We start from the raw sequence: 22661 nt of genomic DNA on the forward strand, positions 1-22661 counted from the left end.
AGTTTTGTTTTTTGCCATATACCTCCCCTGGTGAAATACAGGTTTTGTTCAATCCCTGTGCCCCCGTGTGGTACAAACTAGTATTAAACAAAGGTACAGACTGGGACATGATCTCATAGATGTTATTTCTTCTCATTCTGATCATTTTACTTAATTTTTGGAAGGTTTTAAACTACTTTAGAATAAAGGAAATTGCCCCCCCCCCAAAAAAAGTATATTTTATAGGGTTTAAAAAACGAAAAAAACAAAACAAAAACACAACCGTTGCTGCCACATTTCCTTGTTCAACAATGAACATTTTTCTTCTTTTCACAGCATAACAAACAGCTATCAGATCATTATGACATTTTTGGTATGATTAGAGAAGAAAATGTTTTGGTTTTTTTTTTAATCCTTTTTTTTGTATAAATATACAAAGAGGTGCGAAAAAACACTGAGTTTTCCAAACGACTTATATTTTTAATAAATGATGCAAACAGACTGTCAAATGCTGCACATCATTTTTGCAAAAGGTGCAACCTATGTTGGAGTAAAAAGGGATGTGTGGAAATGCTCAGATACTCAGACTGTGTAAATAATAAAAGACAGACGTACCTGTCAGTGTGCAGCCCTGCAGAGAGCTCTGGGCTGGTCTTGACATTCACAGGGAGTGTGGCACTGTGTTACCATCAGTGCGGCTTTTAGTCGGGCACTTGAGAGGATCCTCTGCATATCTCAGTGAAGTGCTGCAGGCTGCAATTTTCCTCCAGCTCAGCCTAATCCTGCACTAATCAACAGGCACACACAACAGACGCACAGTGCAACCAGTTTACTAATGCAGTTCTGGTCTTGACTTCCTGTCCAGTGTTTGAGTTTTAGTCTGTTTGGATTTAATTTTTTTCTCTCTCTCTTTCTGTCACACCTCTGCGAATGAGTTTTTCTGCAATGCAGAGCCAATTTAGTGGAATTACAAAAATATCTGAGCATCCATGAAAAGCTTAAAATAAGCAAAGAGATGTTTCCACCTAATGTGCACTGATAAAAAAAAAAGGAAAAATTCAAAGGAAAAGCTGGTAGGAAGCAAAAAGAAAACCCTTTCACGTAAGGACTCGCACCACAAACACAGGTATAGAGGTTTTATTTACGACAGGGATACAGGAAAGGAACCATAATTTACAATGTGGATGATGACGAGCTCACTGAGCTCCGGCTTTGGGGGGAACCCACTCGTGGATCTTCTTGCGGGTGGTGGAATAGGGCACGTACTGCTGTGGGGTGCCGCTCACGTTGAACTGGTGAATCTCAGCCAGGAACTTCTTGGGCTCCGGAGGATGTGTGGTAGGGGGGTTGTCGGTCATGCAGTGCAGCCAGCAATGCCTGAAGAGTGCACAGAGGGAGGCTTAAACAACACCAGCTTTTAAATGATCAAACTCTAAGTCTTAAAAAAAAAAAAAAGATTCCTCTTTCACCATCTCATACTAGTTCTTTCTTTTGCACAAAACATTATTCTTTACAGTAAATACTAAACATAATTTGGATTACTGGAAAATTATATATACACAATTATATATTATGGACACTTTCTAACATTAAAAATGTACATTATTGGTTTTCTACATTTCTTATTGAGCTTTTTAACTGATTCCAGACCCTATTTGAATCCATTATAAAAGCCGCACCATTCAGCTGGCACCATGCTGCCGTCCACCTCCCACAGAGTCCTCTTCCCGTTCATTTCTGTGGTGTAGATCACCCAGCGGTGACGTCCTGATCGCACAAAGACAAAACACAAACTAAGACTAGGGATTTTCTTTGAAGGAGCATTTAAATTCATCCTAAATTACACTTAACCTCCTAACATCCAACAGGTTGCTGGAGACCCATCAAAGACCTGAAGTTTAATTTACTTTGGCTTTACTATTTTTTTCCCTGTCAAAGGCAGTTGACTTAAACTGAATTCAAATCCTTCCTCTAACCATAGACAGGTCACCATTGACATAATGTCTGTGCTATGGAGCAAGATTAGGGAATCGCCAAGGTCAAATTCAGGTTAAACCCTGAATTTTCAGTGTTGCCAAGATGGTTCACTTCTCTTCCTCTTCATCACCATGGTAACTGATGCAGCAGCCCTAACCTGCTCAATGAGTTTGGACCGATTCTCAGTTCTCTGTAAATCAGCATCACTATTTCTGGAAGATCTCTCGGACATCAGTGCCTCTTACTGAACCAGGCTTGAAGTACACTGGTTCCTAATGCCTGAGGCACGATCTTTACTCCTGCCGGAATTGAAGCTGGCATTTTTTTATTTTATTTTTTTAAACACAACAGAGTCCCTCACATCTAACCATTCATTTACTGGAATATACATTAATCTGAGTTGTGATACTGATAAAAACCATAGTCACACAGTCTGCTGGCCAGCATTCCTTCCTGGCATCAAACAAATTTAATCGTCATAAATGTACTGTTTGAGTCATGGGGGCAGCAGTCTAAGAACAGACACACAGACCTTCCTCTCCCCAAGGTGATTCCCAAAGAGCTATCAGCTGAAAGCTTGGCATATCTCACCATGATGTGCAGTGTGTCCTTAAAAGGTTTGAGGAAACTGGACAAGTGCGTGACACAAAAAAAAAAAAAAGTGAAAGGCCTAAAAACTATCTACACCAGATAAACATGTTCTTAAGAATTATAAGACATGACAAGAACTGAGAGATGCATCTGGTGCTTCAGCTGATCATCTAAAAACCTCACTGAATCACGGAGACCTCACCAGTAATGGTCTCAGTGGAAAAGTGGCTGTCAAGAAGCCATTCTTAAGGAAGGAGAAAAGGCTGGGGCATGCCAAATTACATGAGAACTAGACTGAAAATCAGTGGAACTGATTCTGATGGATTAAGGTCAGGAGAGGAAGACAAACGTGAGCATGTACAACCATCTGTAAAACATGGTAGAGGCTCTGTCATGGTTTGCGGCCATGACCACCATGCAATATCATCTGAAAGAAATCTGACTGACAGGAGCTTCGTGTTCCTGCATGACATTGATCCAAGCACGCTGCCAATGCAGTTAAAGCGTACATGGATAGAAAGACACACAATGGAGCACTATCAGACATGGACTGGCCTCCCTAGAGCTCATGCATTAACATTACTGAAGCAGTGTGGGACCATCTAAAGGCAGCAAACATCCAAACAAGAGCTTTGAGTGTCCTTCAAGAAGCTGGAGAGCTATTCCTGAAGACTACTTAAAAACATTACAAGAAATCTCACCTGAGAGAGTTCAGGATGTGTTAAAGAAAAGTGGTGGTCACATTAAACATTAGAATTAGAACTGTATATAAGACAAAGCAGAGAAAGTACATTTACATGTATGTTTGCACATGTTGCAATAAATCGCTGCACCTAATTTTCCATTTTCCTAGTAAAATATAAATAAATGTGAAAAGATCTCGGCTGGATCAGTAAATCCCAGACTGATTTAGCAAGTTGATACCCACCTCAAACTACCCTGACTGCAAACATTAGGATGAGTGAAACCAGATAACAGAAAGATCTGTAGACGTGAAACAGTCACTATAGAGCTCTGAAATTAATTTGACTCACCGAAGAAGTAATGCTTCTTGTCCTCATAGTATTTATTTCCATATTTATCCACACCGACCAGTGTGCCCGTTTTTATATCATTCACTCTGCCAATAAAATAGGAAGACAGACGTTAGTTTCCCCAAAACTTGCAGGTCATAAACACAACATCATGTAGCATTTACATAACCTTATTTTGAAAACGAATCACCTTTAAAGTCCTAAAGTTTCGATAGTTTTTCACACATTTCCTCAAGCCCTTTAATGGACTTTACACCATTTTCTTAATGTCTAGCTAATCAGGAGTCCTTTACAGCATGCTAACATCAGCTAGCTCTCCAAATCCCCGCTTCGTTTCTGCCGCATTTAACCCTTATCTTTCACCTCCAGCAGATAAACACAGACGCACACACGTCTTATTAAACTCACCTGAACAGCTGGAGCAAAAAACCCCGAACTCCTCCATGACCTCCTATCTGCCCCAAAGCCCTTCGGACAAGGTTTCCATACCCCGCCATCTTAAGACGGAAAGATTACTAGGACGGACCGTTCGGTCGGGGGAAACAAGGCCCAGAACTTCAGTTCCATCTTCTCTCTCTCTCTCTCTCTCGCTCCGCAGGATTACGTCACATAACTTGGTCTTTAACCTCCTAAGACCCGAACTTTTCCATGGCATGCATTTTTAATTTCTCTTTGATATTTGGGCATATTAGGACCCGATGAATGTAAAAACAAAGAATCACCAGATTTTTTTTTTTTACCTGATTTTTGTTCCTAAGAAAAATGAGAGCCACATATGAGGATATTCGTTTTAAATTTCGATAAAACAGAGGCAGTATATTGTTCTCGTAAGTGGACATCAGGCCCTTGTAGAGCAAAATTTAGTATTTTGGTCTAAATAACCCAAAATGTGACATATGTGGACGCCAGGTCCTAGGAGGTTAAGCAAGATCCGATGTCCACTACAAGAGGGAGAGACGATTTGAAAAAAGCTTTACTGATGTTTATATTCTTTCCTTATGGGACGCAGATGTATTAACTTAGAAACCACATTAATTTGAGCACTCGTGCTTTGGTCTTTGTTGAATGTGAATGTGTGTGTACGAATAAGTTGATTTTAACACCATTTTAACACCATCAAACCTAATATTGATCAACTGTTTAATAAATTAACCCGGGCAGAGCACCTTAACCTTATCCAGAAACCCCCGAGAACATAATGACAAGTGCTGAAATTGAGACTTTTCACAGGGAGTTGACAGATAAAATGACTACCTCCAGTCGACTCAAAGATATTTACTCCCTATGATGCTACCGGGAAGAAATCTTTCAGACACGGTAATCTCTAGGTCTCCAGAGCAAACAGATGAGTTACCCTTTTCTTTTGAAGTCGTCTACGTGACTGTTGAAGACTCCATGCAAAAGTGTGGTTACAGAATGATGCTTTGGATCAAACCGTCCAAAGTAAAACGTTTCTCGTGCCATGGAAGACATCCAGGATGTGATTTTAAGAGCACTGACCCCAACAGAGGAAAAAGAAAGTGACAGACTGTGTGAACCACAGTCAAGTCCAGATTCTCCTCCCAAAAATAAAACCGTCTCCTGTGTGAAGTGTACTAGAGCAGGACCAACCTCCAGAACAAAGCCCTGAGCCTGAACCAATCACTGACACTGGGCCTACAGAAGGTCAAAGTCAGCCATCAACCTCTAAGAACTTACAGGAGGATCCCCCTAAAAGTTTGATATCACTTCTTGCTGCTGAGAGAATTGCCAATGACTGCATTTCTTGGATCATGAAGATCCTCAAGAAATGCATATTCCACACAGAAGGCATTTTGAATTTTGACGAAATGAAAGCCGTCATCAGATGTCTTACAGATGTCTTACAGATGTGGTTGTAGATAACATCACAAGCACATAATACCTGAGTGCTCTTAAGAAAAACATGCACCATCATGCATTATCAAGAAAATGAGTGAAGCCCTCATTGAGGAGTTTGGCTCTCCAGATGAGCTTTTGCATACAAACACATTCTGATTTTTTGTTGTGCTTTATTGTGTTGTCAAGTATGGAATTTGTGCATTCTGGTCATCAGTACTGGTTTTGTATTATTATTAGAGCAGAATTTAAAGAATTTAAAGTAGTATTGGATAAAAGTGGTTGGGTGCAAGATGAACACAATTCATGAAACCATGAAATGTTGCTATTACAGCCAGTAAATGAATATCTGTGGTGAGTTTAACAGTTTTCAGGGATTTAAGCACATTTCTGCACATAGAATGATCCAAAATGAAAAGTCTAAAGCAAAAAGCCTGAGTAAGATGGACATTCTCATCACGGTCTCCTAGTCCTCCTTTTTTCTTTCCCTCTCCTCCTTACTGCTCTTTCCTGAGCTCTTCTCCTGGGTCCTCACCCTCCAACTCCAAGGACCTGGAGGTTAATGAAGAACGTCAGTTGATGCCGTATCATTGAAATAACTGCATTTGTGAAGCTGCCTCTCTTTGCTTGTATGTTTGCTTTGTTTTACTCTGTTTAACTTACCCCTATTGTCTTCTGTGTAGAAGCCTAAAAGAAATCTGACAGAGAATTGTGAATCTAGACAAATTCACTAACTGGAAACCTTCTGCCTCAAGCATTGTGAAACACTTTGTTGTAAATAAACCTGCCACTTCAGAGAAGATCAGTTTTCATGAAATTGAAGAAAATCAGGTTTTTAAGCACCTATGTAAGATTTGTAATTTAAGAAAAATCTTGGGCCTTAAAATAGATGCATGACTGAATGTCAGAGCAGAGCAGTACGTTCTCAGCACCTCCATGGTATGATGCAGGTCTAACTTAGACAGGCAGCCATTCACCTTTACATTCACACAATTTAGAAATCACTATTTAACTTAATATGCATGTCTTTGGACTGTGGAAGGAAGGCAGAGGACCCAAAGAACCTAACCAGTAGGTGGATTCAGACTCTTCTTGCTGTGAGGTGACAGCGCTAATGACTGTGGCACCAAATAGCCACTGCTTTTAATCACAGAAATGAAGACAAGAGGATACGTTTTATATTCATATATATTTTATTAAAAACTGTTTCCTGACAGTTTAGAAATGCTGTTTATAAGAGACTCTAACGCGTATAGAGTGGATGTTTACAAATGTTATTGTATAAGCTCTGATGACACTCTCCCCCCTTTTTATTACTTTACTAAAAAAAAAGTTTCTGTTTCTGGGTTTGTTCAAATGTGACATCAACACACAGACTGTGTGCAACAAACAAACAGACTGCAACAAAATGCAGTTTTTTTTAAACATGTTGAAAGGCTGAGAACCCTAGCGGGACGCGGGACAGTGCGCCATGCATGTCCTACGCTGCAAGGAATTTCAATCTGTGCTGCTGCAGTCTATCTCAAACAGGAGGATATAGAAGGCACAAAGTCTGCTAAATGCAAGAATGAATATTTCCTTAGAAATATATAGTTCATGTGTATTGCCTACAGTGTTTTCTCATTAAAAAAAGCCCCATGTATTAAAAATAAAATTATTTTGAAGGGTATGAAGGTCTCTGATAACAAACCCTGACTCCCAAAATTAAATGCAGCCTGCGCTTTTTAAACAATAAATCTTCCTATTTTATAAATATTAGCTCTCGGCTTTAAAAAACAACAATAACAACAACAGCAAAAAAAACAAACAAGGTCAGCGTTGTTCTTTAATGTACACAGTTTTACCCTTTGACCACTTCCTATGTGGCTCAACAGGCCAAAAAACCTATATACAATAATCTTCATGACACTTCCAGTTGTCTCCAGGATGTTTGTTATTAAAGGATCTCTTGACCAGAGAGATGCATTTAAAGAGCAGAATGTCCACTTCCTGTTTCTGTTAAAGCCTGATTTTCACATTAAAAGCCCATGCTGTTACATATATGAACTCTCCTCAGACATTAGTGCCAATCACACATGATTGGTATTTTATGTTATTTGTGTGCAGCCAGTATGAAGTTTGTTTCACACGGATTCCTTCGCCCAACAGCGTTTGAAAAATCATCCCCAGACTTCCGACTTCCAAGGATTTCCGAGGGACTTTAAAAAGCCCAGTCAACTGTTTGGTCTCACTTCCACACACGTGCTTCTGGACTTGACCTTTGACCCGCAGCTGCTACTCGCTTTTTGCACCGCTGAGCATCAGAAGCTGAAAATAAGTTCAGAAAAACCAGTTCTTGGAGAGCTAAAGGAGTCTGGCTTCCAAGCAGAGTTTGTGACCCTCTGCAGCAGGCTTCAGTTTAAGGTAGACAGTCCACCTGGAGTCCTTCCTGAGCTGGTGACCTCTGACCTGTGATCAATCAGGGGTCGTAAGTTGTCTTTCAACTGGCTCCGGGGCTGTCACACAACTTCACTACTGAAAAAAGGGGGATTACTGCTCGAGAATCATTGCCTCCTGGAAGGCTTCGATCCATCTGAAAGTAAGAATGCCAAAAACAGAAAATAAGCTGAGTTTTAATGCACTCAGATCAACTTTTTGATCTTATTCACAGCAAGATCTGTTTAAGGAATAGTTATTTATGTTATTTTCTGACATCAAAATGTAGGAAAAGAAACCGCCTAACCCACATAGTGATGTGGATGTTTACCTAAGTGTCACTTTCTAAAGATCAGAACAGATCAAACATCCCGAGTATCAACGATTGTTTCTGACTGTCAGTGAAACTGAAATTGTGATATATCCCATAATACTGAAGCTATACTGAACAGAGACTAGATTTCAGCTTCAGATTAGGACAAACGGAGTGTTTTAAAATGTTTGTTAGCTGTGAAAATGCAACATGAAATCAGCTCATTGCCTGCTCTCTGGATATTAACAGTATTAACAACCACACTGGAATCAAACACCTGTTTCATGTAGTTACCACAAATGCAAACAAAAATCTCTAATATTACCACATTACTGGACTGTTTGTCAGATACCTCTGTGCCGTGGGGATGTCGTCAGCTTTGAAGATGTAGAACAGTGTGTTTTTGTGATACAGCTTGAACTGCAGCTTCTGAGCGGGTCCGTTCTTCTCCTCTCTCAGGAAGAAACCCAGCAAAGGTTGGCTCTCCAACGCTGCCACATCCTACACGGAAAAAATACGCGTTTAAAGTCTGAAAAAATGCACAGCTTACAGAAAAACATGAGATCACTTAGCTACAGTACCTCGCTGGCAGCGTAGGTGTACAGGACTTTATTCTTAATGACAAACCACAGCCTCTTCCACTGCTTCTTGTTGCCTTTTGACCTGTTTAGGTAGCCACTCATGGAGGAATTCTCAGTGTTGGCAGACACCTGGTAAACATGCAAAAAATGAATCCTTGCAATGCCAAAGATGAAAAATAACATCACACATTTGACATAAATTTAGCCCGTTTACCTCTTTCAGTGCAGCAGGAATCTTCTTCTGTTTCCTGGTGAAGGAGAAAGCTCCAGATTTGATGGGAGAAATTGATGTTGAAGCACAGCGGTCACCTAAAATATGATAACATGTTACTAAATAGGACAGAAGACAGGAGTTATACCAAAAAGTAAATAACCTACAGTATAGGAAATTTAGTTTTATCCTTAATTGATTAAGACTTCAGGCTGTGAAAATGTCCATAAGTGTACGCATCAAATTATAAAATCATCAGATCTCAGTTCTTTGGCGCTTTTTGCCTTTTCACATCCTTCCAAACACTTAAACTGAGACATCCTGCTGCTGGTTATCCAGCGCAACCTTCCTCTGTACTCACTGTTCTCCTGTAGCTTTGCAAAGCATTGATCACACACACGAGCTGGTTGGTTCTTTAAGTACTCCAGGTAGTATTTGTTGGCAGAGCACGCCTGACACACCACCTGTTGGACGCACACAGAGCCGCCATGAGAAAAGGGTCATGTAATAGAAAATGTGACGGAGTGGCCGTTGTTATAGCGATACAGACCTTTCCACAGGCGCGACAATGGTGCCTCCTCCAAGTGAGGGTGAACTCGCAGGTGCAGATCATACACATGGTGGCCCTCAGGTCTGGGATCCAGATGGGAGCCTTTGAGCCTAACGGGGCACCGCTATCAACGACCCCCTCCGACTGCGGCGAGAGAGGCTTCGGGTTAATATGGATGCACACCAGGTGAAGTTATCACACTGTCCACCCACATAGACGTCACGTTCTTACCTCCTCCTGACTTCGGCTCGATATGAAGGTGATTTTCTTCTTCGTGTAGTCGTCTATGGCCTTGGCGATGGCCTCCAGCCACTCGTCTCTCTCGGTAGCTGAGCTGTGAACACAAGCAGCACTCGTGAGTTTACAGCTCACGATGGGTGCTCAAAATCTGATGCAGTACTCGCCCGAGTGCTTACCTCGCTGACAGGATGAAAGAGCGTTCAACGCTCTCGATGTTCAGCTCGTTCTGATAGGCCTCCTGGCTGGGCTTACTCACCTGCAAAAATTCAAAAGCAAGTAAACTGAAGCTGCTGCTGCACACACAACAGGCAGTATTTCAGTGTAGATGCAACACGAGTAAATGTGTAGTAGAGGGTTTAAAAGAAAACCCCCAGCAGATCCCCCGACTGCAGCTTTTAGGACTACAATTTTTTTCAGTTTTGTTGCTGAAACGACACTTTCATAAACTTTATATAATCGTTTACTGAAGATTTTAACTCAGACTTTGACTTTTTTTAAAAATCAGACTCAGATTTTGCTCAAGCTGTTGTTAGCTCATGAACACTGAAGGGAGAGCTCCATGGAATGGGTTTCAATGGCCGAGCGGCCTCATTCAAGCCATACATCACCAAGAATAATGCAAAGAGTCAGATGCAGTGGTGTAAAGCACACCGCCACTGGATTCTAGAGCAGTGGAGACGTGTGCTCGGGAGTGATAAATGATCTGATGGATGAGTCTTGGCAGTCGGCAGGAGAACGATACTTTTCTGACTGCATTTTGCCAAGTGTTAAGTTTGGTGGATGGGGGATTATGATGTGGGGTTGTTTTTTAGGAGTTTGGCTCGGCCCCTTAGTTCCAGTGAAAGGAACTCGTAATGCATCAGCATATCAATCCAATCCAATCCAACTTTATTTACAAAGCACTTTGAAGCCAACACAGGACCAAAGTGCTTACAGCAAGTTAGTTAAGAACAATAGATAAAACGAAACGGCAAAAACTAAAAACTAATAAAAAATAAATAAATAAATAATAAAATAAAAATCAAATAATAATTCATAATTAAAATGAATACCAAGACATTTCTTGCTCCCAACTTTGTGGGAACAGTTTGGGGATGGCCTCTTCCTGCTCCAACATGACTGCGCACCCTTGCACAAAGCAGATCCATAAAGACATGGATGAGTGAGTTTGGTGTAGAAGTAGTTGACTGGCTTGCACAGAGACCGTTCCTAAGCCCAACAGAACACCTTTGGGATGAAATAGAACGGATAATGCAAGCCAAACTTTCTCATCCAACATCAACGTCTGATCTCAGAACTCACAAACACTCCGAAAGCTTCTGAAAAACCTTCCCAGAAGAGTTGAAGCTGTTATAGACGCATCATATTACATCCTATTGCAAGTGCCTTGAATAAAAAGCAAAGACCTTATATTTCAGTTGTGGCAAATTCAAAACCTGCAAGTCCCACCACACCTCTTACGCTCAACTGGCCCACACATCACTTCCAGTTCACAATAACGTTTGATTGGCCTAGGTGTAAACAGGTTTTCAGCTGGTCTTGGATCTGCTGGTGGATCTCTAAGTAATAAAGTCAGCAATAAGAAAGTTAAGAAAGACAAGAAACCACCACCGTCTCTAACCTTCATCCCAGCCAGAGAAAGGACACTGTTGAGTTTATACTGGGCAGACTGGACTGGAGTGGTGTACATGAGCGCATCATTAAACTGAAAAAACAATCAGAAACAATAAAATGAGGCAGGCAGTGTGAGTGTAATGGTGAAGATTGTGTTGAATTCACTGGCTGCTCACCAGGAAGAACATTCGTGGCTGCATGACTTTTCTGGACAGCTTCATCAGTGTGCCCTCCTTCAGAAACACCTGCAAACACGGATACATTATAAGGTTACACCGTGCAAATAATCCACAGCGGTGTAATTATCTCTGCACACTTACAGCATTTATGACAACCTAACCATAGTTTACTCTCACTGAGAACATGCAGTGTAATAGTCAAGCATACATGATTTCAGCTGCAAGTTAGCGTGGAGACATGATGCTCTAATTTTTACGGAAGAGGATTAGGGGTGGGCACATCTTTTTTTTTCTTCTTTCCCAGAATTCTGAGAAAAGTCAGAATTCTGAGAAAAAAGTCAGATTTTTGAGATTAATGTCAGAATTCTGAGAAAAGTCAGAATTCTAAGAAAAAAGTCAGAATTCTGAGAAAAGTCAGAATTCTAAGAAAAAAGTCAGAATTCTGAGAAAAAAGTCAGAATTTTGAGATTAATGTCAGAATTCTGAGGGGGGGAAAAATCTGAATTCTGAATTAAATTTCAAAATTCTGAAAAACAAGAGTCAGAATTCTAAGAAAAAAGTCAGAATTCTGAATTTAAGGTCAGATTTCTGAGATTAAATAAAGAATTTGGACTTTTTTCTCAAAATTCAGACTTTAATCTCAGAATTCTAGAAAAGAAGAAAAAGAAATGTGCCCACTTTTTTTTTCCAGTGGCCCTAATCCTCCATAAATTTTGCTTACCGCATGCTGCTTGTGTTACTTATTTGTGTTGCTGTTGCTTAAACAATCTCCCACTGTCAGACCACTCTGTTAAGGCTGTTGGCAAAAAAATAACATTTTGAGTGACATACCCTGCCTGGCTGAACGATCTCATGGTGCCCAGTGAGGCTGTACTGAATCTGCATCAGCTTCTGAAAGTTATCCTGCAAAAACAAACCACCAAACACCTCAAGTGGCTTTCCATCACTGCAAAAACGTTGAAAGGCTTTAAAAGGAATCAGGTGTTACCCCTTGCTTCATGATGTCATTCGCATGGTTGGCCACCTCCTTCACGATACTGAGGGCGGCTGCATGGACAGCAAAGATAAAGCATCAGTGTTAAAGTGCCCAGCACAAAGGTGGAAACAGGAAGCAGTGAGGGATGTCCTTTATCTAACCTTGTGTGTCTTTGTAATCTTCAGAGTCCTCTGGAAGGTTCTTCAGGTAATCTAGGGAATAAAAACAGTGGGTCAGATTACAGACCTTCAGCTCATCAAGGATATACAACCATAGCTTTATTTTGTTGTGAAGAACTTTTCTTCTTCTTTTTTCTAGACTCTGGCGTCATTTTGGGTTTAGTTTAGACTTAAAGTCCCAGAACATCCATAAAAGAAAAGAAGTTTTGTACTTTTTGTCTGAAACATTTTTTTCCCTCTTTGATATCAGAAGCCTCAGCTCAGTGTGCTGACAGCTTCTTATTTTCCTCAAAGTAATAAAGTAAATAATTGTAACTTTGTTCTGCAGAAAACAGGCTCTCCTTCGATCATCGTATTTGTCCACTGGGTGGCAGTGCACTCCCAAAACACCAGGACAGTTAAAACTTGACTTTACTCCAGCTTTCGTTCTCGTGCCGCCAATAAAAAGATTCAATAAAGTTTTGACCTGCAGCGTGTTGGAGCAGTGAATACACCTCTCTGAGTTTGTACCTGTGAGCAACAGCTGGTACTGAGGGATCCTCTGCACTGGTTTCAGCAGGTAGTGTTTCAGAGCCAAGCTGGCACACCTTGGGCTCATCTGAGACAAAACAAGAGCAGAGTCACTCTAAATGCTGCTGCAAAACCCAAACAGATGCACAGACACAGCAAATCCCAATTATCCCACAGATATGAGAGGTTTCAGATATTATCTAAAGACCTTTTTTATTATTATGGCTATGATGGTGCAGAGGCTTCTGATATTTCTTTTTTTCATTTAAATTCTTCACTGAAGTCCTGGCTGGAAAAAAGTTTGGATCTCTACCTCAAACTCTCGGACAACGGCTGCAAACGCGGGGTTCTTCCTGCACTGCTCATCCAGCAGAGCCACGTTGTTGTCAAACTGGCGGATGTAGGTGGAGTACATCTTCAGGTAAGGACCTTTCTGTACGAAAATGTCCGACAGCCTCTGATGGTCGCTCCTGTAACCAGGTGGACATAAAGTTTCCTGAAGTCAATGAAACAGCTCTGATATATTAAAGCAGAAAAAAAGAACTTCATCATGGGGAAAAACATCCAACTACAGAGAAGCAATCGTGTTGCATTTAATTTAATGTGTCCAAGTACTTCACTCTCATGTTTAACAGTTTTTATGACACATGAATTGTGATAAATATAAAAAACTGTAACTCTAAATAAGCAACTAAAAGTCAGGATGTGGTTACTAGTCTAACTTGCCTGGAAGTTCAGTGTTAAATTCCTGGAATATTCATATTATAACAGTTTAATTCAATTTTGGCCATTCTGGTTATCTTTCCTACATGTTCAGAGCGCTGTCTTAAGATGTAGAAACACAAAGATACAACAGAAACCTTCAGGACTTAATCTAACGTCTGAATTTTAACCATACAGAGTGCAGTTGCTGGACCAAAACTAGGAAAGTAAAGTATCACGTGTCGTTATGAGTATTTCTGCACTATATTTATTTTAGGATAAGTTTTAAAATGCTCATATTTTGAGTCTATAGCTGTTGTCAAACAGGCACAGCAGCCCTGAGCGTTTCTCAGTGGATGTTTCCGGAGCGAGCTGCATGTGAGAAGGCCAGTGTCTGACTCAGCAGGACTGGACATTAAACAGTCTCATTGCGCCCCAGAACAAAGAGTGTGTGAGGCAACACTGCCTAATCCAGTGTGCTGACTTTAATGTGTCTAAAGAACGCTTTCCTTTTGTGAGAAAGGGCAGCTGTTGACAATAACCTTACTTAATTGTTCAAAGATTGTCCCAACTTCATGTGTAAAAAGATCAGAGAGGATCAGCTCTTTGCTGTTAGGGTGACTCAGCTCTGACTCAACAAATCACCTCTAAAAACTCCTGTCAAGTCACCCTTTACTTTATGATACATTATGAACATATAATAAGATGAATCTCACTGGGTTTTTTTTTTAAGTAATAGTTCTGATGAGAAATGTATTTATTGGTCCTTTATCTGACACAGTTCCACATATAAAGTTTCAAATTGACCTCCAATAAACTTTATTGAGCATCTAAATCATAATGATGATTCAGTATGCTGGGAGTAGCTACTGGTCTCGAGATATAAGACTAGAGAGTCGAGGAAGTATTGCTTACAAACTCCACAGGACTTTAAACAACATTCTCAAAACGAGGGACTGGTGTTTCACTTCAGTTTATGGTATAATAATAAAGTGAAACTATGACAAAAAAATAAAGGATCAATGAGCATGTTCTCCTCTGAGCTCATCGTTTTTTTCCCATTACTGTTATAAAGGCTTTTTTGATATAACTTATTTTAATACTGTATTAATGCAGTAGGTGTCTGATTAGGGCATAACTTTGCTTCTTTACCAACTAATAAAGAGCATGTTGTTTTTGTTTTTTTCTTAGTTTCGTCTAATTTGATTTAAAATAAGGCTTGTTATGCCTTTGTAGTTTACAATAAAATAAAGAAGGAGCACAGGCTGTATACAAAAGATGGGCATTGCTAATCTGCATTCTTTCTAATAGCCACCAGGTGGCGACTCCTGTGGTAGTATTTATGATTATGATCTGTTAGCTATGTTTATGGGCTCAATCGCTGCAGTTTCTTACTGACTAAAACATAATCACTTTTTTATGACCCACTCGAGTAAAAAAAGGACAATAAAGTAACGTGTGCTCTCATGAGCCAATGAGAGTGCAGCGTTCTTTGGCTTCTCAGATGCAGATGCGTCAGATGCACTCATGACATCAGGTTTCAGAAAGCTAAAGGGATGACGACTAAATAAAGCTCGAGACTTGACAAACTAAAGCTTTATTTCAACTTTTGTGTTGAATCTATTAAAGCCCACCGCTTAGCTGATGCAAGTGTACAACACCGTTACTTTTTATGATGCCATTGACTCTTGCTTGTGATGTCCCTGCGTTGGTGTGCAATTTAGCACACCAAAACATTTGATTTGAAAAATGACGCCAGAAGAAGATGAAGAAGAAGAAGTAGCAGGAAATGAAATGGAGGTAACTACAGCTCTGAACAGGCCAATCACAGTCATTGTGGACTGCATTAATGTGACAAGTAGTTACAGTTACAATTAGGGAAGTGTATGTCAGGATGGATTTGTGGATGCTGCTTTCATCTTCCATCTTTTCCATCTCTATAAAAGGAACCTTATGTTCCACTTTTAAAGCCTTATAAGGTGTAGTTCAGCTACAAAGATGCTTTCTGTGCTGTGATAGTGAGAAAGAAAACTGTGTGTTTGTGTTACCAGTGTGCCACTCTCTCCTCCAGCTCTCTCAGCAGGTCTTTGTTGAGCTGGTACAGCTGAGGCAGGTAGTACAGGATCTGACAGAGGATCCGCTCATCTACCACCGGCTTCCCATTCTGACGGGTTGCCTTGGCAACGGCATCCCGAAAATCCTGGAGAGAAACGCATGGGTTAATTCTTCTAACAAAACTTTGCACACACACAGACACAGCTGGGCAGTCTGGAAGTGACACATGACGACAAACTTTACTACAACTGATCAGGAGCACCTCATAAACTGCCCGCTCCTCCACCCTCCCCGTCCACACCTCTGCACATATTTTATGACACACACACATCCACCCCCACCCACACACATGGAGCTGAGTCAGCACTTTGACTTTGTCCAGCATGCCAACACACACATCCACCTGGAAGGAAGTAGGGAGGTGACAAGGAATCCCGACGTCCTGGATAACTCGCGCTCTCTCACTCACAAATATATCCACTGCTTGGCATTACAGACGATAAGCAAAGTTTGTACAACAATTAGCAAAACACAATATTACAATCGTAGCTGTCATGTGTTTGTTTAGCTCGTGGCCCATTTATCTTATTGCCTTTGTAAAACCAGATATCCCTCTTTATCTGGGACTGAATGGCATTTTCATTCCTTGTCCCACACCTCAACTCCTTATTTGGGAAAGCACTTTTTTTAAAGTCTCATTTTTACCCAAAATATATAAAGGGAAGGCTTTTTATTCTAGACAGAATTTTGCTGAAAGTTGCTAAAAAAATCATAAGCTCTTCATATTTTGTTGAATATAACAAAAACAACCACAAAGAAATGAAGCAGCAGTATATTCTGAGAAATATGTCTGTTTAGCTGCACCACAGCGTCACCTTTGAGAGAAATACATTATGACTGTCCAGATGCCCGGAAAGATAAACTCACCACGCAACACACAATAAAATATAATCTCAGAACAAATATAACGCACACGTATTTGCTGTTATTTGCCACAACTACAGATAAACAAAATGTTCACCACCTCAAACATGGATTTATTTGTTAGATATTTATGTATTAAGCTTCTATTTGTATTACATTTATATCTTGTGCTGTTTTGTTTGGTGTTTTTACCTTAATGGGTCATTTTGTTCTGCCATATTGTATTGATTTAATTGCGCTATTCTGCTTTATTTATGTTGTGTTTAATGTGACAAATAAAGTTTATCTTAGCTCCATCCATCTATTTTATTCTGCTTATCCAATTCACGTTTGCATGGAGGGTAGAGCCCATCTCACCTGTCACAGGGCAAAAGGTCAATTATAGTCTATTTAGCATCACCAACGAACCTGACCTCATCTGTGCTTTTGGACTCTGGCAGGAAGCCGGAGCACCCGGAGAGAACTCCTTGCTGCGAGGCAACAGTGCTAACCACTTAACCACCGTGCCGCCCCCTATCTTAGCTCATCTTAACTAATTAGCATGTGTACCCAGAATGGACATTGTGTGGATATACAGCCAATTTACAACCAAATAATCACATGAAAATTAATTAGTGGCTCTAATCTCTATCGTAGCCTCTCCTTTCACTCTTCAACTAAACTCAGATGTGAAGGGACAGTTTTCTTTTAAAAGCCATGACTGGCTGACCAGATGTATCCCAGAAAACAACAGCCGTGAGACTTTAGTGCTTCCATGCATTCATTTTGAAACTTTTAATAAGTGATCCCTTCATTTTGGTGTTTAGGTGATAATTAAGGAGAGCAGAATCTAACATTAAATCAACCTAAATCCCTAAAAATATGAGCGCGGTATTTCATTACAGGACAATATAAAGCGCCTCAAACATTCAGGCCTGTAACATTTCTTTAGTTGGCCTGCTCTCGCCAACACTCCAAAATATTGTCAGGGATGACTCAGTTGACTTGAACGTCACTTTGTGCCCACACGTCTGTAAAGCAGCACCTCTGTGGGCTTTGACCCACTGAACTCTCAGATGAGCATTCATCTTTTCTAATGAAGGTTTTTGCACTGAAGCCCTGCTATAACCTCCTTTCTTTGACTGTTTTATGCCGAAACAGCCTGATCACATGACCTCACTGATATTCCAAGTCAACGTTTTAAAAGGTGTAACTTTCCTTTTAACTTTACGCCCATCAACCACACTCTTCCAGCCTTTTAGGACCCCTAAAAGAATTCATCCTTCTTTCCCACTGTCCTTCCTCAGGTGAAGGATAATGCTCTGATCACCGTTTTCATTTACTGTTCCAGCAGTTTGGTAGAAACTCACAATCTAAAACATTAAAAAAATAAAACAAAACGTGAATGTGCAGCTCTTTTGACACAATAACATAATTAACAGAATCAATCTTTCAGCACATCTCAAAGCATGGCTGGATGTTAAATGCTTCATTGTTCTGTGTCTCTTTCTGGAAGTTTCTGCATCTGTTTCTCAACACATTATTCTGATTTTCCTTTTAATTTGTCTCATCTGTTATTCAAAAAAGGATTTGCGTATGATCTCCATTATGTTACTCGCTAATGTTTTACCTAATGTACAGATTAGACAGATAATGAACCTCTCTGAACCTAACTCAAAAAGCTAGAAAGAGTTGAAACACTTAAACTAAAACCTTATTATCGCACATATAAAACACCTACATATGTTGTTAGTGTATATTTTAAAGCGGTTCCTAGCAGGACATGAGGATCTAACAAATGGGGAATGAAAATCTCTGGTCCTACAGGTAAATCGACAACCTGCAGTTAAAACAAAGACAGAGGTCGACTGGGGAGAAACAAAAAAAAAAAAAGAATTAAAAAATTAAACAACTGGATGAACATACCACAAATATGCAGTACACTCATGAGCCCACGCACCTACCTGCACACACACACACATACTGAGGATTATCTGAGGCATATGCGTGTCTGGAGGTCGCCTCTGTGGCCTGAGGAAGCAGCTGCTGCGCGCCCGGGCTGGCCGCGGAGAGGGAAGAATGCGATCTGACCTCCTTTCTTGGACAGAGGTCTGCACCTCGCCCTCCCCCGTCAGCCACAGGGCGGCGTTTTCTACTAATCCCACGGCGGTTTCACTAAAACCATGTCTGAGGCGGAAAGACAGGTGGGCCCTCGGCGTGGGTCATCTGAACCCGCTCACCTGGGATTCCCCCTGGGAACAACGCCTGCTGCAGTCCGTCCTTGGACTAAACTTAAACAAAGGCACAGCTTTCCTGTCTAAACGTCTGAGCTGAAAGTTGAACAATCGATAAATCAGCTGATAGAAAATTAATCAGCAACACTCAATGAGCCAAACTAAGGTCAAATACAGTAATAAATCATTTTATTACTGCCCTCATGAGTGCTTATGAGTGGACTGGTGTGAGGTGAGTGGGTAAATCTGTATTAAGTCATAACATCTGCCTGGTTCTTCACTCTCTTTTTTAACAGGGATTTAATACACTGGCAAAAACACCAGGAAGAGGGCAGAGTCGCAGGCAGCCAGCTCTGGTGAGCAAAGCAAATATTGTGTTGGTGTGGCTGCTAGTTTTCCATGAGGTGTGCACTGGTGCATGGTGATAAGCGCCACAGTTGAGGTTATTTGCGCCTGATGTTGTCCCTCAGAAGCCCCCAGAGGTTGCAGTACGATGGCTGCACTCCTGGGCTGAATCACCATCTTCAGTACAGTACAGTAAGGACTAACCCAGGTTGTAGCTAGAAACCGAACTCCGGATTTCACTGTTGTTTTGAAGTTTTGATTCTTGTAGTTTGTGTTTTTGGATTCTGTTTGGATTTTTTTAAATGTCACTCTCCTCTTTGTTTTTCTTCTCATCGGTTCCCGATTGTCTCCATTTTCACTCAGTATTTGTTTTTTTGGTTGAGTGTTCTCTTCCTGTTTTACTTAGGTAGTTGGTTTTCTTTCAAGTCTTGTTTTTGCTTTTACTTCCTCTTTTGTGACCATCTGTTTTGCCCTCATTGGTTAATTACTTTCACCTGCCTGTCACTCCCTTCCTGTTAGTATAAATAATCCCGCCTTCCTTTTGTTGAAACGCCTTTTTGTCTCATCTTCTTTGGATTTTGTTGGACTTTTGTGTTTCATTTTGAACTTTTCATCAGCCACAACAAAAGGCTCTTCTTTTGTTGAACATTCAGCTTGAGGTTTCCATCCTTTTCTTCCTCTCCACATCAAACCTGACACTCATCACGTGTGATGATCCTCCTCCACATGAAAGATTTCTCTTTCTATCGATGCTTTATAGTTCAAATCAGTAATAGTCAGCAGATTTGTTAGCAGCATAACTGCAGTTAATTGCAATATTCAAAAAGAATCACTGGGCCATCACACACAAATGTCTGCAGGCCAACTCTCCCAAAATATGTCAAACAGACTAAATGAGCCACCAGGCAAACTCCACAGCCCACAGCTCATTCTTTTTCTTGTGCCTACACTCTTCTCTCAGTGCATCTCTGTAATGGATCTGATCAAAGCACCTCCTCCCCCACCTTGTGGCCATGCATTTATCTGCCCACCACGGCCCCCCAGAAAACCAGAAACACTCCGTTGCAGCAACTTTAAAAGCCTCAGCTGTAGATTGTAACTGCATTAATCAACTCAGCCAGGGCACTCGAGCAAAGACAACTGCAGTCAAGGGCCCACTAATTCAAATCCATCCTAGGGAAAAGGCTTTGATCACCACTCAAGACAGTTACAGCACAGTGCCAGCACCAAAACATACAGTGCTGCTTATTATGCTGGGCACTCTCTTTGCTCTGGCTGCTAAATTAAGTCATGGAAATCCTCCTTTAATAAAAGTCTTGACTGAACAAGACACTTACTATGTGCAGAAGCTTCAGGACATCCACAAACCTGATAAAAGAGAGAAACACGTCCGTTAGACAGCCACGGATTACAGTACAGATGCTACCTCGTGACTGAAGCACTTACACTTTCTCCGAGCTCATGATCTCCTGGGCGATGTGCACCACCTTCTTCCTCTTCATCTCGTCTTCTTGCTAAAGTTTCACAAAAAAAGACAAAACACAGACGGTCAGGACGGTGCCAGGGAGACGCCGGCGCCAAAACAGTTTAAAGTTAACTCACAGGTTCGCTGCAAATCACCATGATCACCGGTGCTGGTGTTTAAAGACCATTAAGGTTCTTTCAAACAACATAAAGCAGGAACCTTTCCCTCCTCTCTGCCTGTCTCCTCTCCCCATCTCTCTCCAACAGTGTGCTGTTGAATGGGAAAGGGGGAGGGCGGATTCTCTTTGACTTAATTTGGACGCCGGCCTTGGCCCCTGCTTGACCGAAATGGCCGACTGGTCCTATCGGAGCCTGTATTTGTGATACCCCGGCGCTCTGAGAGCCATCAGACACAGGTGCTGACAGTATTGACTCTTTCAGCCATTGAGGGAGCTATTCCTGAACCTGTAGCCCTTCTGTGTTTGCTCAACATCCCCCACTTTCAACACACAAACACACCCACTTTTGAAAAGCTTTTAAAGGCAACAAACACACTCGGCAGGATGCATGTGAGCACATAGCCTCCAGCTGCTGCGGTGACAGTTGAGTCACCGGGAGAGATACGAGTCGTCCGTTGTGACCTGTAAATGATCTGCCAGCTTCACATGCTGACATCATATTTTAAGAGCGCTTGGAGATGTTTTTCCATAGATGTTTCCCTGGAAATATGCTCACTTCAGCCCTTGTAATAATTCTGTAGCATTTTCCACTAAGTGTGAATAAAAACAGCCACTTTAAGACTATGGTTTCCGATTAGTGTGGTTGGGAATGAGACTAAAAATAACATTTCTCTGTTTTTCTTGTTTTAACCTCTTCAAGTGTCTAAAAACTACAAATAGTGGAGTCTTAGTAATCTTGCTATGGGTGATAGTCACCATTAATGTGACTATTGTGGCTTGGGCCACAGACTGTATATAAAAGAGGGATGGAGCCTCTAGGTCTAAAGAGGAATTAGTAGAAGTAGCTTCTGAATGAGCATGTCCCCTCTGAGACTCACCCCTGACTCGTGATGTTGGGCGAACACCAAATCGTTCAAGTGGACATGAAGCACTACATGTATAAAGGCTAATTTTCACCATGGAGCCTTGCTCTAAATTACTGTTTATAGCTTATAGTTTATGCTAGCTAACTAATAACAGAACTGGTAACACAGTAGAAAACCACAACACTAAAGCTAAAAAGCAGTCTAAGGCGGCCACTTTTTGCTGCCATAAAATTAACATAAAAGTCATTTTATGCAACAATGACTTTTATGGTAATAAGAAGCATATACTGTCCACTGCCACTCTCTGTCTTTTTAGCAATAAGGGTTGTTTTTTTTGTTTTTTTTGCTAGCTGCACTGAAACAGAAAAATCCACCTGTTACTCTTAATGTTCACTTTTGTAAAGCACTTGAGGACTCTGTCCTGTCTTTCTCCCCTCATTCCCAACTGGTTTTGGCAGATGCCAGCCCCTGCCTGAGCCTGGTTCTGCTGGAGGTTTCCTACTGTTAAAAGAGAGTTTTTCCTTCCCACTGTTGCCAGGTGTTTGCTCATAGGGGGGGTCTGATTGACCAAAACAACAAGCTGAAGTCAAGACTGTGGACCTCTGTGGATCAGCAGATGTCCACGGAAGAGATCAGCATTATTTCATGCAATAAAATGGTCTATCCAAACAGTTTACAACCTAACAGTTTACAACATGCGCATCACA

At 41.0% G+C, this 22661-nt stretch overlaps 2 protein-coding genes across 2 annotated transcripts in view; both read right to left on the reverse strand.

Moving 5' to 3' along the window:
• Positions 1-1100: 1100 nt before the first annotated feature.
• Positions 1101-4133, reverse strand: ndufa12 (NADH:ubiquinone oxidoreductase subunit A12). Its single transcript, XM_005934253.3, has 4 exons — positions 3990-4133; positions 3582-3667; positions 1659-1746; positions 1101-1356 (listed from the first exon to the last, which is right to left on the reverse strand). Exons 1-4 carry the CDS (start codon positions 4076-4078, stop codon positions 1176-1178), a joined length of 444 nt encoding a protein of 147 aa, XP_005934315.1. The 5' UTR covers positions 4079-4133; the 3' UTR covers positions 1101-1175.
• Positions 4134-6601: 2468 nt separating this feature from the next.
• fgd6 (FYVE, RhoGEF and PH domain containing 6) overlaps positions 6602-22661 on the reverse strand; it is a 30097-nt gene continuing 14037 nt past the window's right edge. Inside the window, exons 4-21 of the mRNA XM_005934252.3 lie at positions 20892-20959; positions 20783-20813; positions 15957-16108; positions 13520-13676; positions 13207-13294; positions 12679-12729; positions 12530-12588; positions 12373-12444; positions 11539-11607; positions 11370-11453; positions 9925-10004; positions 9740-9842; positions 9509-9652; positions 9320-9422; positions 8962-9056; positions 8748-8876; positions 8519-8667; positions 6602-8010 (exon numbers count right to left, since the gene is read on the reverse strand). Of these exons, the coding sequence (XP_005934314.1) occupies positions 7968-8010; positions 8519-8667; positions 8748-8876; positions 8962-9056; positions 9320-9422; positions 9509-9652; positions 9740-9842; positions 9925-10004; positions 11370-11453; positions 11539-11607; positions 12373-12444; positions 12530-12588; positions 12679-12729; positions 13207-13294; positions 13520-13676; positions 15957-16108; positions 20783-20813; positions 20892-20959 (1677 nt within the window). The 3' untranslated portion in view covers positions 6602-7967. The remainder of the gene's footprint in view (positions 8011-8518; positions 8668-8747; positions 8877-8961; positions 9057-9319; positions 9423-9508; positions 9653-9739; positions 9843-9924; positions 10005-11369; positions 11454-11538; positions 11608-12372; positions 12445-12529; positions 12589-12678; positions 12730-13206; positions 13295-13519; positions 13677-15956; positions 16109-20782; positions 20814-20891; positions 20960-22661) is intronic.

The sequence above is a fragment of the Haplochromis burtoni genome, unplaced genomic scaffold, assembly GCF_018398535.1.
Source record: "Haplochromis burtoni strain Fernald_Lab_line unplaced genomic scaffold, NCSU_Asbu1 Contig_184, whole genome shotgun sequence".
In the NCBI taxonomy this organism is placed as follows: Eukaryota; Metazoa; Chordata; class Actinopteri; order Cichliformes; family Cichlidae; genus Haplochromis; species Haplochromis burtoni.

Excerpts from the sequence above, each read along its gene's own strand:
- ndufa12 (XM_005934253.3), bottom strand. The coding sequence starts at position 4,078 with ATGGCGGGGTATGGAAACCTTGTCCGAAGGGCTTTGGGGCAGATAGGA. Across the intron at positions 3,668-3,989 it reads TTTTTGCTCCAGCTGTTCAG|AGTGAATGATATAAAAACGG; the intron begins GTGAGTTTAATA and ends TTTTATTGGCAG. Across the intron at positions 1,357-1,658 it reads AGCATGGTGCCAGCTGAATG|GCATTGCTGGCTGCACTGCA; the intron begins GTGCGGCTTTTA and ends TGCACTCTTCAG.